A 12880-nucleotide genomic window follows, 5' to 3' on the forward strand; every position below is an offset into this window, starting at 1 on the left:
GCCATCCCATTCTATTCCATTCCATTCTATTTCTCTTTTTTAAATTGTTGGTCAAAACACACTTAATTGATTTCCAACCCTTCCCCCTCAGTTTGAAGAACACTGGGCTAAAGGAAAGTGAATATCCCCTTACCCTGACTCCCAAATTCAGAATAACTAATCATTGTACATCACAATGCATGTGAATGGACAATAGCCATTCAGATCTTTGAGGAAGGCTGATAGTTTAAAAGAGAAAGACCAAACGGGAAGAAAATGGGGAGAGAAGCGTGTGTGTGTGTGTGTGTGTGCGCGCGCGCGCGCGTGTGTGTGTGTGTGTGTGTGTATGTGTGTGCTGGAAGTGGTAAAATTCTCATAACCATAAGAATAGCTAATAGTAAATGTCTAAAATTGATATATCAAGTATTAACAACATAAGCTTATTATTTAGAAATACAGAGAGTGAAGCCTGGGTGGCTCACCTGGTTAAGCATCCAACTCTTGATTTCGGCTCAGGTCATGATGTCAGGGTCCCGAGATTGGGCCCCACTTGGGGCTCCTCACTTAGTGCAGAGTTTGCTTGGGATTCTCTCTCTCCCTCTCCTTCTGCCCCTCCCCTCACTTGTGCACACACACACACTTCTCTCTCTCCCTCTAAAATAAATAAATAAGATCTTTTTAAAAAAAGAAATATAGAGATAAATGTGAGAAAAAATTGAAATTGCTTACTTCCAAGAAGTAGGACTGGTGGATAGAAAAGATGAAGAAAAACAGACTGCTATTTTTCAATAAAAGCTTTTTAGGATCCTAATTTTTTAGCTATGTACAATATAACTGCAATATTTTTAAATTCAATTGCATTGTAGGAAAATTTTGCCACTGGCTCCAATAGCATTCTCTCTACCTTTCTTACCCATTATGCCGTACGTGTCGTCCCTAACTCTGACGTTTCCTATAGCACTCCTCCTAGTTCAACTTATACCCCCCGTCAAGTTCTGCCCCTTGGGGTGGGATTGCATGGAGTTATGTGTGCAAAATTGCACGTACTATGTTAACTATATTTTCTTTTCTGCATTTACTTACGATTTACACCATCTCAACCCAGGATAAAAAGCTGTATCAACCATTGATAGCGTTTCAATGATAACCAAGTCTCGAGAAAGGAAACATTTTGGGGCTTGAGGACACCTTTTTTGTCCTGGTGGTCTCTAAATACGTAGGTGGTTGTATATTTACATTTTTGTCTCTGGGGGAGGGTTTTTCTCTGAACCAGCCCAAGCACCTGGACCGTCTCATGCACCCATCAGGAAACTCAACTTACCATCTGTTTTGCAGTAATGCTGGGGAGGACATCACTGAACACCCTGGCAGCCCCAATTCCCAAATACTTTTCACTTAAGAAACATTAAACATTTTGAAACAGACTCTTGGAGAAGAGCACAACAGCCTCTCTGGCAGCTTTCATGGTATTCCTCAATGGTTATTTTTGTTCTTCCCTCTAAAAACAACAGCACAGAGGGAGGAGGAGAACACATGGGCTCCTCATGGGGCCAGAATGCTTCTTTTAAGTTGCCAAAAGATCTAGCAACAGCTGTGCCCATTGGAAGACAACATCAACTCATGCCACCTGCCCGGGCTCACCAAATAACGAGGGGTCAAGTGTAACCAGCCTCTCAAACGGTGACTTGGATTATTTTTTAGGAAATGACTGACATGAGCCATCTTCCCTTTTTCCCCTCTCTGTAGAGACAGGGGCCTTTCGAGGGAGATATGTATATCCGAGTTAAAACTCAATCCTGAGAATTCTAGGAAAAAGAATATGGCAGTGGCATCTTGAAAACAATCCCATTGGAGGGGTCATAGATGACTTAGACAGCTAGCGTGTCACCCGCCCAGATAGGATGTAGCCTGGTTGCTTCCCTACTCAGGCCTCTCAGTTCCTGTCCCCTGGGGTGAACCTGACCGCCCTCCCACCTCCTAGTCCTGTCATCAATACAGTGTCTTATCCTTGATTCCCTTTCCTGTCAATTCAGATGACAGAAGGACCAGGGAAGCGACATAAATTAGTGAACCAGCCCAGGCATAGAAACATGTGGCCACCCACAGACGACCCATGCTACTGAACACTCACATTACTCAGCATCTAAAGTTAGCAGGTCCTCCACTCTTTAAAAAGAAAAGGGAAATCTGGTGTTACAAGAAATCTTTGAATGTTGAAAGGTTAACTGACAATTTTTAAAATATTGGAAACATCATGAGACCAAACCAGGAATATTTATGTACAAGCTGAAGGTCTGCAATCTCTGATAACAGGCTAACTCCTGTATTTTGTCAAGTAAAAATCCCCAAGCCCTAAAAACAGCACAGTGTAGTTCGAAGACTCTGTACTCCGAGTCAGAGAAGACCAAGGCTCACATCTCTCATCTGCAGCAAGTTTACTGTATGACTTGGAGCAAGTTTCTTACCCTTTTTACATCCCAGCATCTTCAACTATGAAAGGGGGAAATCATATATCCTTCATAAAGTTTTTAGAGGAAATAAATGAGATCATAGGTAATACATAAAAATCACCTGGTGCATAATAGGTGTTTGGTAAGTGCCTCCTTTTCCCTCACAGCTAGCAAGTTGATAAAACTATTCAAGAATCCATAAACGTTTATCTCCTGAATCCAGAAGGGTTCTTTCCCCCACCATATTCCCCACTGTTCTCCATACTGGCGTATGATTCACCCAGGAACCTGAGCACAGGACTAGGACTTTCGACACTTGCTCTCTGATTCACCTCTTTTCCTGGGAACAAGAACCACCACCCTCTGCTGGTCTCATGTTTCTTCTCTGGAACACAAGTGATGACCAGTGTAAAATAAGACAAGAAATCTGTGTTACTTTGCCCTAAATCATAGTAGGCCCATCTGTGAAACCCAGAATGCCCACGAGTCTGGGATCAGGCTCTAACTTGACATTCCAATGCCTAAGGAATGTGTTCTTAGAAGTAGGTAATTCTTGGGGCACCTGGGTGGCGCAGTCGTTAAGCATCTGCCTTCGGCTCAGGGGGTGATCCCAGAGTCCTGGGATCGAGCCCCACATCAGGCTCCTCCGCTAGGAGACTGCTTCTTCCTCTCCCACTCCCCCTGCTTGTGTTCCCTCTCTCGCTGTCTCTCTCTCTTTCAAATAAATAAATAAAATCTTTTTTTTTTTTAAAAAAAGAAGTAGGTAATTCTTATTCAGATATGGTGAGGCTGCCAAATGAAGAGAGGTTTGCTGATGAAAAGATAGTTTGTTACTCAGAGGTCCCAAGAGGAGAGAGGACACCATGCCCTAGAGGCCCCATGGTCGGTCGGGAGGCAGAGGGAGTGAGGAAAAGTCAGTAAGAACCTTTGTTGAAGTTTCTACAAGAAGGAACAAGCAAGACAAGGTAAGCAGGCTTAGGATCAGCTAGTTTGAATAATCTCAGTGGGCTCTCTGGGCATAGGGACTGTCTCTAGTTGTCTGGTACGGGGCCCTGGGGGGGACTGAATCAGGGGGCAAGTGGACCCTCAGGGTGGTTGGGGTATGGGCTCTGGACTGGTTGGTGTGCATGTGAAAGTTGGGCTTGCAGGCAAGTCCTTTACTGTCTCTAGGAACTGGCTAGCCCTGGGAGGGGCAGTCCCTCCTGGGTCAGCAAGGCCTCGGATGCCAAAGCATTAGGAATACGGAAAATATAAAGGCATGATTAACACAGCATGTTCTCAAATCAGTGAGTATTTGCCCCCTCCACTCATCACTGGACAGATACCAGCATGTCGAGAAGGAGGCTTCCATAATCGGCTCCCAATGTAAGAAAAAAAGAGGGAGAATGTTTTACTAAAAGCTTTTACAGGGAGAGGCCCCTTGTGTTTGAATAGAAGAGAAGGTCCAGGTGCTCAGAGGGGAAAGGCAGCAGGAGACTAATGCACCCTTGAGCCTAAAGCAGGATAGGCATGCTACTTAAAAAAAAAAAAAAAGTAGTTTTTTTTGCAGGTAAGCTCAGTCCGTGGCCTTCATCTCTTAACATCCTGCGTACTCTTTTTGAGGCTAAATGAAGCCCCACTCTCTCTTCTGAGTGGAGAAAATTAAATTTGAAGGCTGAAATTGCAATGGAATGATGAGGATTCTGCTTGAGTGCGTTGACCTTTATCAACCATTTCATTAGAATTTCTGGAGCACGACACTGGGCTAGGCGTTCCCTGCAGCTGCCCATCTGAAGAAAAAGCCTTCCCTCCTGGCTCCAGCCCAGACCATCATTCCCCAGCATCCTGAGATGGGGAAAGCAGGATCAAATCGGAAGAATTCCGTAATCTAGTTAGCGCATAGTTGCAGGAGACAATGAACATAGCAGTCAGACGGCAAAAATCTCTTCACAGCGCTGTTTTTCTTCCCGTGACTGAGAAAACAATTACATTTCTCAATATTCCTCCAACGGAGGGTTGGATTTCAGTCCTAGATATCAGACAAATTGCCGGTTGGAGGCTCTTCTGTCAGTTCAACTAGATAATCAGAAAAGAACGGTTAGGTACACATATACAAAAGCCATGCTCATCAGAAAAGCAAAATGCTTTTAAAACCAGATTACCAGGATGTTAAAGACTGGACAACATTTTACTAATTAAGAAAAAATATTTTTATTCGCAAGAAATGGAAATACAAAAGCATAACAATTTCATTTTTTTTTCCAAACTAAGTACAAGTACCCTACAAAGCTTTTTTTAAAATTTTTGGTATTTACTTAGCTATGATAAAGAATAAAAAGCCATTTAAAAAAAAACAGCACAATATGAAAGATAATAGACTCACAATCCATGTAGACTTCAACACTGCTGGTCTATAGAACTATTACAAAAGAGAGAAGTCCAGCCTGTCAGCATAGACATTAAAGCTCACGGTTGAGTACAGTCTGGGGTCTGCTCAGCGTTGTTTAAATAGGGTCCCTCACGATTCAACAAGGTGTGCTGGTGTTTTCCATAGACTCTTAAAGCATTTTATCTGCAAGGGAGAGGCTCTAAGCAGTGTAGGCCATGGGTCCGTGGTACAAAAAGTTCATGTTCTCACTTAGCTGGTGAGCAATGGACAGAAGCAGAGGAATGGAGCTAAATCCCCTGGTTTTTTCTTTTCCAGGATGCAAAGCCTGCTAGATGGAATTCACAGAAGACTAGATGAACAAGGTAGGACATGAGCATCGGGTGAATACCTCCAGCAGGAAGCAAAGAACTGAACGTCGCACGGCAGGGCCAGCACAGGGAGCAGACACTGTGTTTCCTACCCGGACAACCTTACAAGTTCCCAGAAAGCAATCTGCCTGACCAAATCCACAAAGTGGATACTTCCCATATCACTTAGTGGTTTATCTGTCTCCCAGTAACTTGTTGCCCTGTTTTCTCTATAAAATGAAAAGCCAAAATTTAGTAAGCACAGTACCCAGCACTTAATAAGTGCTCAAGAAATACTATTTCTCTTCTTTCTCAAAACCAAGACAAAAATAAAGCGTTCCTGAATCATGATGCCCAAAATGACAGAATGAAACACCGCCTAGATTCTTCCTGGGCTGAGTGCAGGCTCTTTGGCCACAGAGAGATGCAGCATTAATCCTCGAATGGGCCACGTTCCTCGGCCCTGAGAAAATGCTCTGCTGTGAGGATTGATCATAACTTCAATCCAGGCTGGCCATTTTTTGATGTGATTGCAGTTCTACAACATGGGATTTTCCTAATGGACAAAACCCTATTTCTTTTCTCCTGATGTGCAAATCTGATCGTGGCTCACTTTTAGGAACCCATTTTGGGGCCTCTGGAAAAAGTTCTTTCCCCACGCTCGCTTCAGTCTAATACGTCACAGCTATCCGTAATGTCTCCCAGGGACAGGGGAGTCTTCCGTCATCCTGGAGGAAATCTCTAAGGCACATTTAAAGCAGATGAGTGTTTGAGGCAGGGGGAAATGTGTGTGTGTGTGTGTGTGTGTGTGAGAGAGAGAGAGAGAGAGAGAGAGAGAGAGACCTAGCTCTTTTGTCTTTTGAATAGGTATTGATTGACGAAATCTCTCCAGCCCCCCCACTCACCAACAATTCCTAGGGCTCCACACAGAAATCTGCCTCAGTAAAACTGAAAACTCCTAGGACTGACAGACGGACAGACGGACTGGCTGCATGGGAAACCTGAAATCTGTCTCTGGCTCCTTCACAGCCTCCCACTCGCTCCTCTAATTGCCCCCCAGAGGGGCTCCGCTATCACATGTCTCCTAAGTGTCTCGGCTGAAAAGCACTCAAATGAAAAGGCTCTCACTAGAGCACTACCTGCTAATGGTTTCACAGGTCCCGTCAGCACCGCAAGCAGGAGAGCCGGTGTCTTTAATAAAGGTTTTGCAAAGGCAGGATTCGACAGAACCAACGCAGTGACTCATGCAGACAAGGGGGAGGCCAAAAGCCTTCTCCTCCATCTCCAGCCCCCCCCCCTCGTTAGCAAGACCAGCACGCATGGGCCATTGCCTCCGCAAAGAGCGGGATGTCTCCATTTGTGCGTCATGCTCAAGGACACGCCCCATAGGCCGTGTGTGTTCAAGGGCTGGCCCCAAGGCGCCTCTGATTCTCTCTTCGTGGTTTTGCTTGGTCTGAGGCCATGGGAGACATGAGCCATGAAGTGTTGAAAAATTTTAATGAAACACATGTGACCAAAATTCTGGACACCGCCTCGCTGCTAGAATAAAGATGAATCACTTCAACACTCCCGCTCTAAGGGCACGTGAGATTCACCGCCCTCTTTTGGCATTCAGGCTCGACTGAGAGATTTAGGAAGAAAAAAACATGGGAATTAGAGTTGGTTTGTAAATAAGTTGAGCTAAAAGCTGCTCTCACAACCTACAAATTAGCTCTCCGAATGAAAATCATTTCTATTAGCAAAAGGTTATCTAATTTTGCCTACGCTGGTGTCAAACCCCCCCACACACAAAAGGAGCAACCTAGTTCAGCTGTCAGATTTTTACATAACACTCTCTTTATGTGACCGGGGCTCCAGAGTCCTAACACTTCACAGAAATTCTTCCTGAAACTGGCACCGAGGCCTTTCATCTCCCGCATCCATTTCTAAGCACGGAGTTAAGAGCTGTGGCAAGGGCCACGCCAGGGGGGTCTGGGTTACTCGGGGGCTCACCCAGTGAAAAAGTGCTTGTTCTCGGAATGTGTGCAAAGACATCTCCTTCACCAGGGTAATCAAAGAGAGGGAAGAGGAAACACTGTTCACCTGATGAAAAATAGAATTAATGTATTTATGAGGAGCCTATTTATTATTTATGGGTTATGGGGATGCGGACAGTCTCATAGTTTTCAAAACTGAAGTTGGGAAGCCAACGTCTGCCTCTACTTGCAATCTTCAGGGTTAACCGCGCATCGCTGACTGGTCTATGGGACTGCTCTATGGGAGGGAAGCAAACCCACTGATTCCTGGCCTTACCCCCAGAACAGCAAACGAGCACACATCCCTTAATTATTTCGCATTATCCGACTCCTCTGTGTCCTCTTGGCCCCACGGCATCCTCCTAAAGGGTTAAATATTTAGTTCCCTTGATCTGTCCAAGCAGGGAGTGGAGGGCAGAGGTTTCTCTCAAACCGGCAACAAGGCTGGTTCTTGGAACCCCCTTATTGTGACCACTTGAGCTCCCAGGCTGATGTCTCATGTTTCCAGATACAGTTTGAGTTCTGGAAGAATAGCTTCCCAGAGGAAACAGCCTGCTGTCTGGAGGTATGGAGAGGGAGATGACAGGCAAAGGTAGGTAGGAGAGAAAATAAAATCCTCAAGGTACTAAGGGCAGGCACTGGACGTTTGCTGGCCTTCCCCCTTCTACCGCCCCCTTCAGAAGAGCAGGTTTCCCACCCTGGCTAATCCAGGAGCCTTCAAAACCTGACCTGGTTCCACTACAGCAGGTGGGTAGGCTGACCTATGCTCACACTTCTGCCCTTCAATATAAAACCTTTCCTTTCTCATTGACCAAATACCACTAGAGTTCATTTTTTTTACCTTCTTAGGCCCCCACGGGTGCCTGTGCCTGGTAATTACACAGCATTTTAAAGAGAAGGATGGGTCAACGGCAGCCCATGGCTACATGACACCAGCCAGGCCCAGGAAGATCTAGAGCAGAAGAGAAGGAGGGAATGGAGAGGAGACGCAGGGGGAGGGGGCACGTTAGTAAGCCCTCTTTCCGCACAGCTCACACGGCCTCTGCCCTCCCTGGCCAATGTAAGGGGCCCTGAGACTGCAGACAGCAGCCCCGATCCAGCTTTACACATGGCCAAGAAGACACACTTGGCATCTCCTGGTCTGGAACTCTCTCCACCACAGCAGAGAGACACAGAGAAAAAGGAATCACTCTCCGGGAGCCCCAGATGTACCTAGGCCAACAAAGCAGGGATCTGCTTACGAGGTATGATGGAAAAATGCTAATGACACCAAATCCTGCATCTCATATGGAGTGGAAGGCCTAGGTATGAGCTTAATCCCTTGTAAGTGCAGGTTTCAATGACAGTGTAGACCAAAAAGAGAGAGAGAGAGGAGTTAAAGCTCAAGGTCCTTTAGCTACTACTAAAAATAAAATACAAAATGTAAGCGAATTTCTTACACAAAATCTTTCACAAGCTAGGGAAAACACTTAAAGGGAATTTTCTACATTATACAATAAAAAGGCAATTTCCATTTCTTATTTGTATGAAAGAAGAAAGAATTTTTTGAACTACAAAAGTTACTTTTAATCATTAAACAAACCAAAAAAAAGTAGGTCAGGGGGTTAGGTTCTATCTCTTTGGGTAAGCTGCAAAGTAGCCAAACCTGACTATAAAAGGTAAGACTGTGGATACACAAATGTCACCTACTCCAACCCCAGGCCTCAGGCCCACCCCCTGTGTTGAGGCAGAAGAGGAGAGTAAAGCAGAAGTGTGGGGGGTTGGGAGGAGGGGGCCAGGAGCAGGTGTGGAGAGGCAAGCCAGCAAGGTTGTCCGACACGCCTGTTGTCGGGGACAAGGATTCCCTTCTCTTACGGGGATAGAAAACAGGACAGAAAAAGCCTTGGACCATAGAGCGACAGACCCGATGAAGGCATTGCTCCATCCTTCCCTCTGACTTCATTCTGTAGGAGGACACAAGCTTAAGGGGATTTCCCAATTATAATTATAGACCTCCAGTTGAAGAAGGAGCAGGAGGAAGAGGAAGAAAATGGAAAAACAAAACAAAACACCATCTGGAGGACTGGGGATCCCAGAGCTAAGGGTGCCCTCCTAGCTCTAAAGGCCAGTTTGGAGGGAGGCGTCGGATCTTTTCAGTGTGGTTGCTAGTGGGGAAGCCTCAGCGAGCTAATAAATACTATTTACAAATGGGGAGGAGAAGCCGGGGAGGCAGACCTATGGGCATATGGGGACACAGGTTGTGGGGATGCCCTATAAGCAACAAGATGGGGCAGGTTCGCCTGGAGTAGAAAAGCCTGATTCTTTCAGGCATTGCACTTGCGGCCTGAGAATGGGGAGGGGGAGCCCTCGCTCCAGTGCGGGGAGGACAATTCTGCGAGGGCTCTGACGAGGGGGCTCTGACGGGGCAGAGTGGCAGGGTGCTCACTGAGGGCACTGGCACCTCCGGGGCTGTCGGGGGCAGACACACCGGAGACAGAGGCTGAGGAAGGCAGGACGTCGGTCAGTGCTTTGCCACATCCCAACAGGCATCCTGGTATTTTTGTGGTTAGCGTCTGGGATCTCACATGAACAAGAGTCATCTCTTCTTCAAAGAGGTGGTCACACCCCACAATGAAAATCAGGCAGTAACTTTTTGGCACTATTGGCAGAAATGAGCCTGCTTGTCCCAGCCCCGACCCTAAAATAATTTCCTATGGCAGTAAACAGGAGGGAGGGAGGCATGCTGGGCTCCCTTCTTCAGGGGGGCATGGGATGGAGGGGAAGGTGCTCTCTCACCGCAGGTGGAAATCCCAGGCTGTCCTCCCATCCAAAGCCACGACCGTGCGCCCTTGTCTTCGTCCAGATCAAAGGCAAAAAGGAAAAGCTTATGACCAAGGTGGTTTGGGGACGGGAAAGCAGAGTGAAGAGAGAGAGAGAGGTGGAGACAGCCTCTTTAGAAAGTGGCGTTCACTCTTCTGTCGAGTTCTACAACTTTTAGTGTCTCGTTCCCCTCCAGTTTGGTGTTGACCCTGGAAAGATACCAAAAGGAAAGAGTCTTAGCCACCAACCGACAAGTACGATTCTCACGCTTGGGAGTATGATGTAATCATTCCACAACTGCAATTTTGTGGGAGGGCCCAAGTGGGTTCTCATTCTTTGCCCACCTACTAGCAACCCTCTGTTCCCAAAGTCTCCAGCGACCAGCCCACTGGCTCATTCATATTCCTACCTTTATGCTCACCCAAGAGGAGACATCCCAACCCAGAGGGTAAGCATGGTGGTTTGATGCTGATTTGTCATAAACTGCTTTAAGTGAATGTATCTATGGAGGATGCTTAGCCCTACACTAGACTCTGGAAAGAAGAGAATAAAAGGATAAAGTCTGGTCCCTGGTCTAGAATACTAATCATTCAGATAAATTTTTTTAAAAAGGCTAAGTTGAAATAACACTAAATATATAACAGAAAATAAACACGTTATTAAATTATATAACAGCCTAGAAAGTCTCTAGGCACTCAGAGGAGGGCTGAGGGCTTTGGTGTCAAGGAGATGTCCCAGAACAAGTGAGAATTTCAATGGGGCCCTGAATAGTTGAGCCAAGAAGGGAGAGAACTTGCGGCATGAGCCACGTAATCAAGCAGTGGAGTCTTCCATAGCTCCCAGTGGCGCCTCTACAAATTTCTCTATAATGCAAATAATAATGCCTAGCCTCTTCAAGTATTTAAAAGGATTTATATACAACATTTGCATAGTACTTAAGGGAGTAGTTGCTAGTAAACGTTAAATATGCATGTATCGTGTAAACATATCGAAATACATGTAATTATGAACCTTTGCCACAGCTTTGGGAGAAAAAAGGTGCAGAATTTGAAGGAGAATCTTCAAGTGGGAGCACTTGCATTGGAATAGCATCATTTCTGGGAAGCACAGGGGTGAGTTCAGCTAGATCACCAAACACGCTATGCATAACCAGGAGTGTGCACGCAGGCCCTCCTTCCTGTGCTGTTTGGCATTTTCAGGAACCCCCCCCAGCACAATAACAATATCCGGCCAACCTATAAGCCTTTATGTTTCCCAAAAGACTCTCCCCCCTAAAGATCTAAAAGAAACAATGCACGGAGAATTGGAGCCCAGTGTTATTTTCAATATGGAATCAGGTCTATGCACAGCGCCTCTCAAATGATGTCCCTCAATGTAAATATATAATTATAATTAATGCATTTATTTATATATAAATCATAAAACTCTATATGAACATATAGTACAACATATAGGTATTTCTAGTTGGAAGGAAGGTAGGGAAGGTGTCCTACGGCTGCATCTGCAAGGCAAGCACACTGCTAAGGCCGGGCTGTATGTTTACTCATGAGGCTTTGAGGGGAGGAAGGAGGGAGTCAAGCCCTTTGCCCACTTCTTGGAGCTACCACGGCCACCTCTCCAGTGACAAAGCAGACATGGGGGCAACTCATCCTAGGTCTTCCCCCCCGCCACCCCCCATCTCTGCTAAGGGCAGCTGTTGGCAAGTAGAGACTCTCCAGAGTCCCAGGTCCCAGAAATAGGTCCTGCAAGAGCCCAGGGGCTGGACTGGGCCTCTGGGAAAGTCTACACCCCACAGTCCTGGTTGCTGACTCACAACCCATCCTCACTGTATTAGGGGAGTTGCATCTGTGTGTCCTTGACTCACAAATGCTGCTGTAGCTCCAACAGCACTGATTTCTCCAGGCTGGTCTCATTTGAGAGAATGAAATGGGGAAGATCCACATCAGGCCTGGTCTCCAACCCTGACGCTCTGAGCAGAGAGGCCCCTCTGTCCCAGTGCCCAAGCTCCCCGGCCGAGGCTGGGCTGGATGGCTCCTCCGGGGGAGAATGCTCCTCGTAGATCAGCAGATTCCTGGATCTCACTGAGGACACAGCAAAGTAACAGGTGTTAGTGAAAGACCAACCCCTCACCCAACGCCCAGGCCGGGAGCACATGACAATTTGTGGGCTCTTTTGCCCAGAACTGAGGGTGCCAGCTGGAGTTGGCTTTCCATAAAGGCTTCAGGGTTTCAGAGTTTTGTGCATTGAAAAATTATACCAATTATACAGTGCAGGAAGAACAATAGAAAAGCAAATAAACATGAAGCAAACTGCCACCCCCATTGCTTTGAAAATAAAACTCCCCTCCTTGCCCACCCATAACCATCTGGGGGAAACAATTCATGAAGAATGGGAGTCAAATACTTGGAGATGTCCAGACCAGCTAAAATAAGAAATATTTCCAATGGGTTGGTCTTGCATGGAGAGAAGGTACAAGGGCAGAAAACTGCATTTTCACTTAGAAACCAGAGAGAAGCCACAAAGCCAAAGCCATAAATCAAATGACAGAGACAGTTTCTTTGTTTTATAGGATATTGCAGAGCTAGATGGCTCTGTCACAATTTTCTACAACATAGAAACTCTGCTCTCATTGGCTTTCATTTAAATTTACAGATACGTTCCCTTAGGGGAAAAAAAAAGAATTTCCCAAGAGATCACTGAAATTGTGTGGTTGAAATGCTAGCATTTCTGTCATAAACCTGGCAGACATACAACCACCTGGTGAAGACCAGAGACCTTTCAGAACTGCAAAACTGTGCTTACCCCAAATCCGGTACCCTCAATTCCAAGCTTGTCCTTATTAATGTATTTGTATCTGCATATATATTATGATCCCCACAGGCCACTTCATTATTTCCTACATACTTAAAAGGGATCATGGAT

At 45.9% G+C, this 12880-nt stretch overlaps 1 protein-coding gene across 3 annotated transcripts in view; it reads right to left on the bottom strand.

Moving 5' to 3' along the window:
- Positions 1-4594: 4594 nt before the first annotated feature.
- CREB3L2 (cAMP responsive element binding protein 3 like 2) overlaps positions 4595-12880 on the bottom strand; it is a 107810-nt gene continuing 99524 nt past the window's right edge. For 2 of the 3 annotated variants that reach the window (XM_026511638.4, XM_044388603.3), the window contains exons 11-12: positions 11823-12039; positions 4595-10167 (exon numbers count right to left, since the gene is read on the bottom strand). In XM_026511638.4, coding sequence (XP_026367423.1) covers positions 10092-10167; positions 11823-12039 — 293 coding nt within the window. In that variant the 3' untranslated portion in view covers positions 4595-10091. Of the gene's footprint in view, positions 10168-11341; positions 12040-12880 lie in introns of those variants that run through there. The other variant, XM_057304333.1, reaches the window with a different exon arrangement.

Source organism: Ursus arctos, unplaced genomic scaffold, assembly GCF_023065955.2.
Source record: "Ursus arctos isolate Adak ecotype North America unplaced genomic scaffold, UrsArc2.0 scaffold_3, whole genome shotgun sequence".
Lineage (NCBI taxonomy): Eukaryota > Metazoa > Chordata > Mammalia > Carnivora > Ursidae > Ursus > Ursus arctos.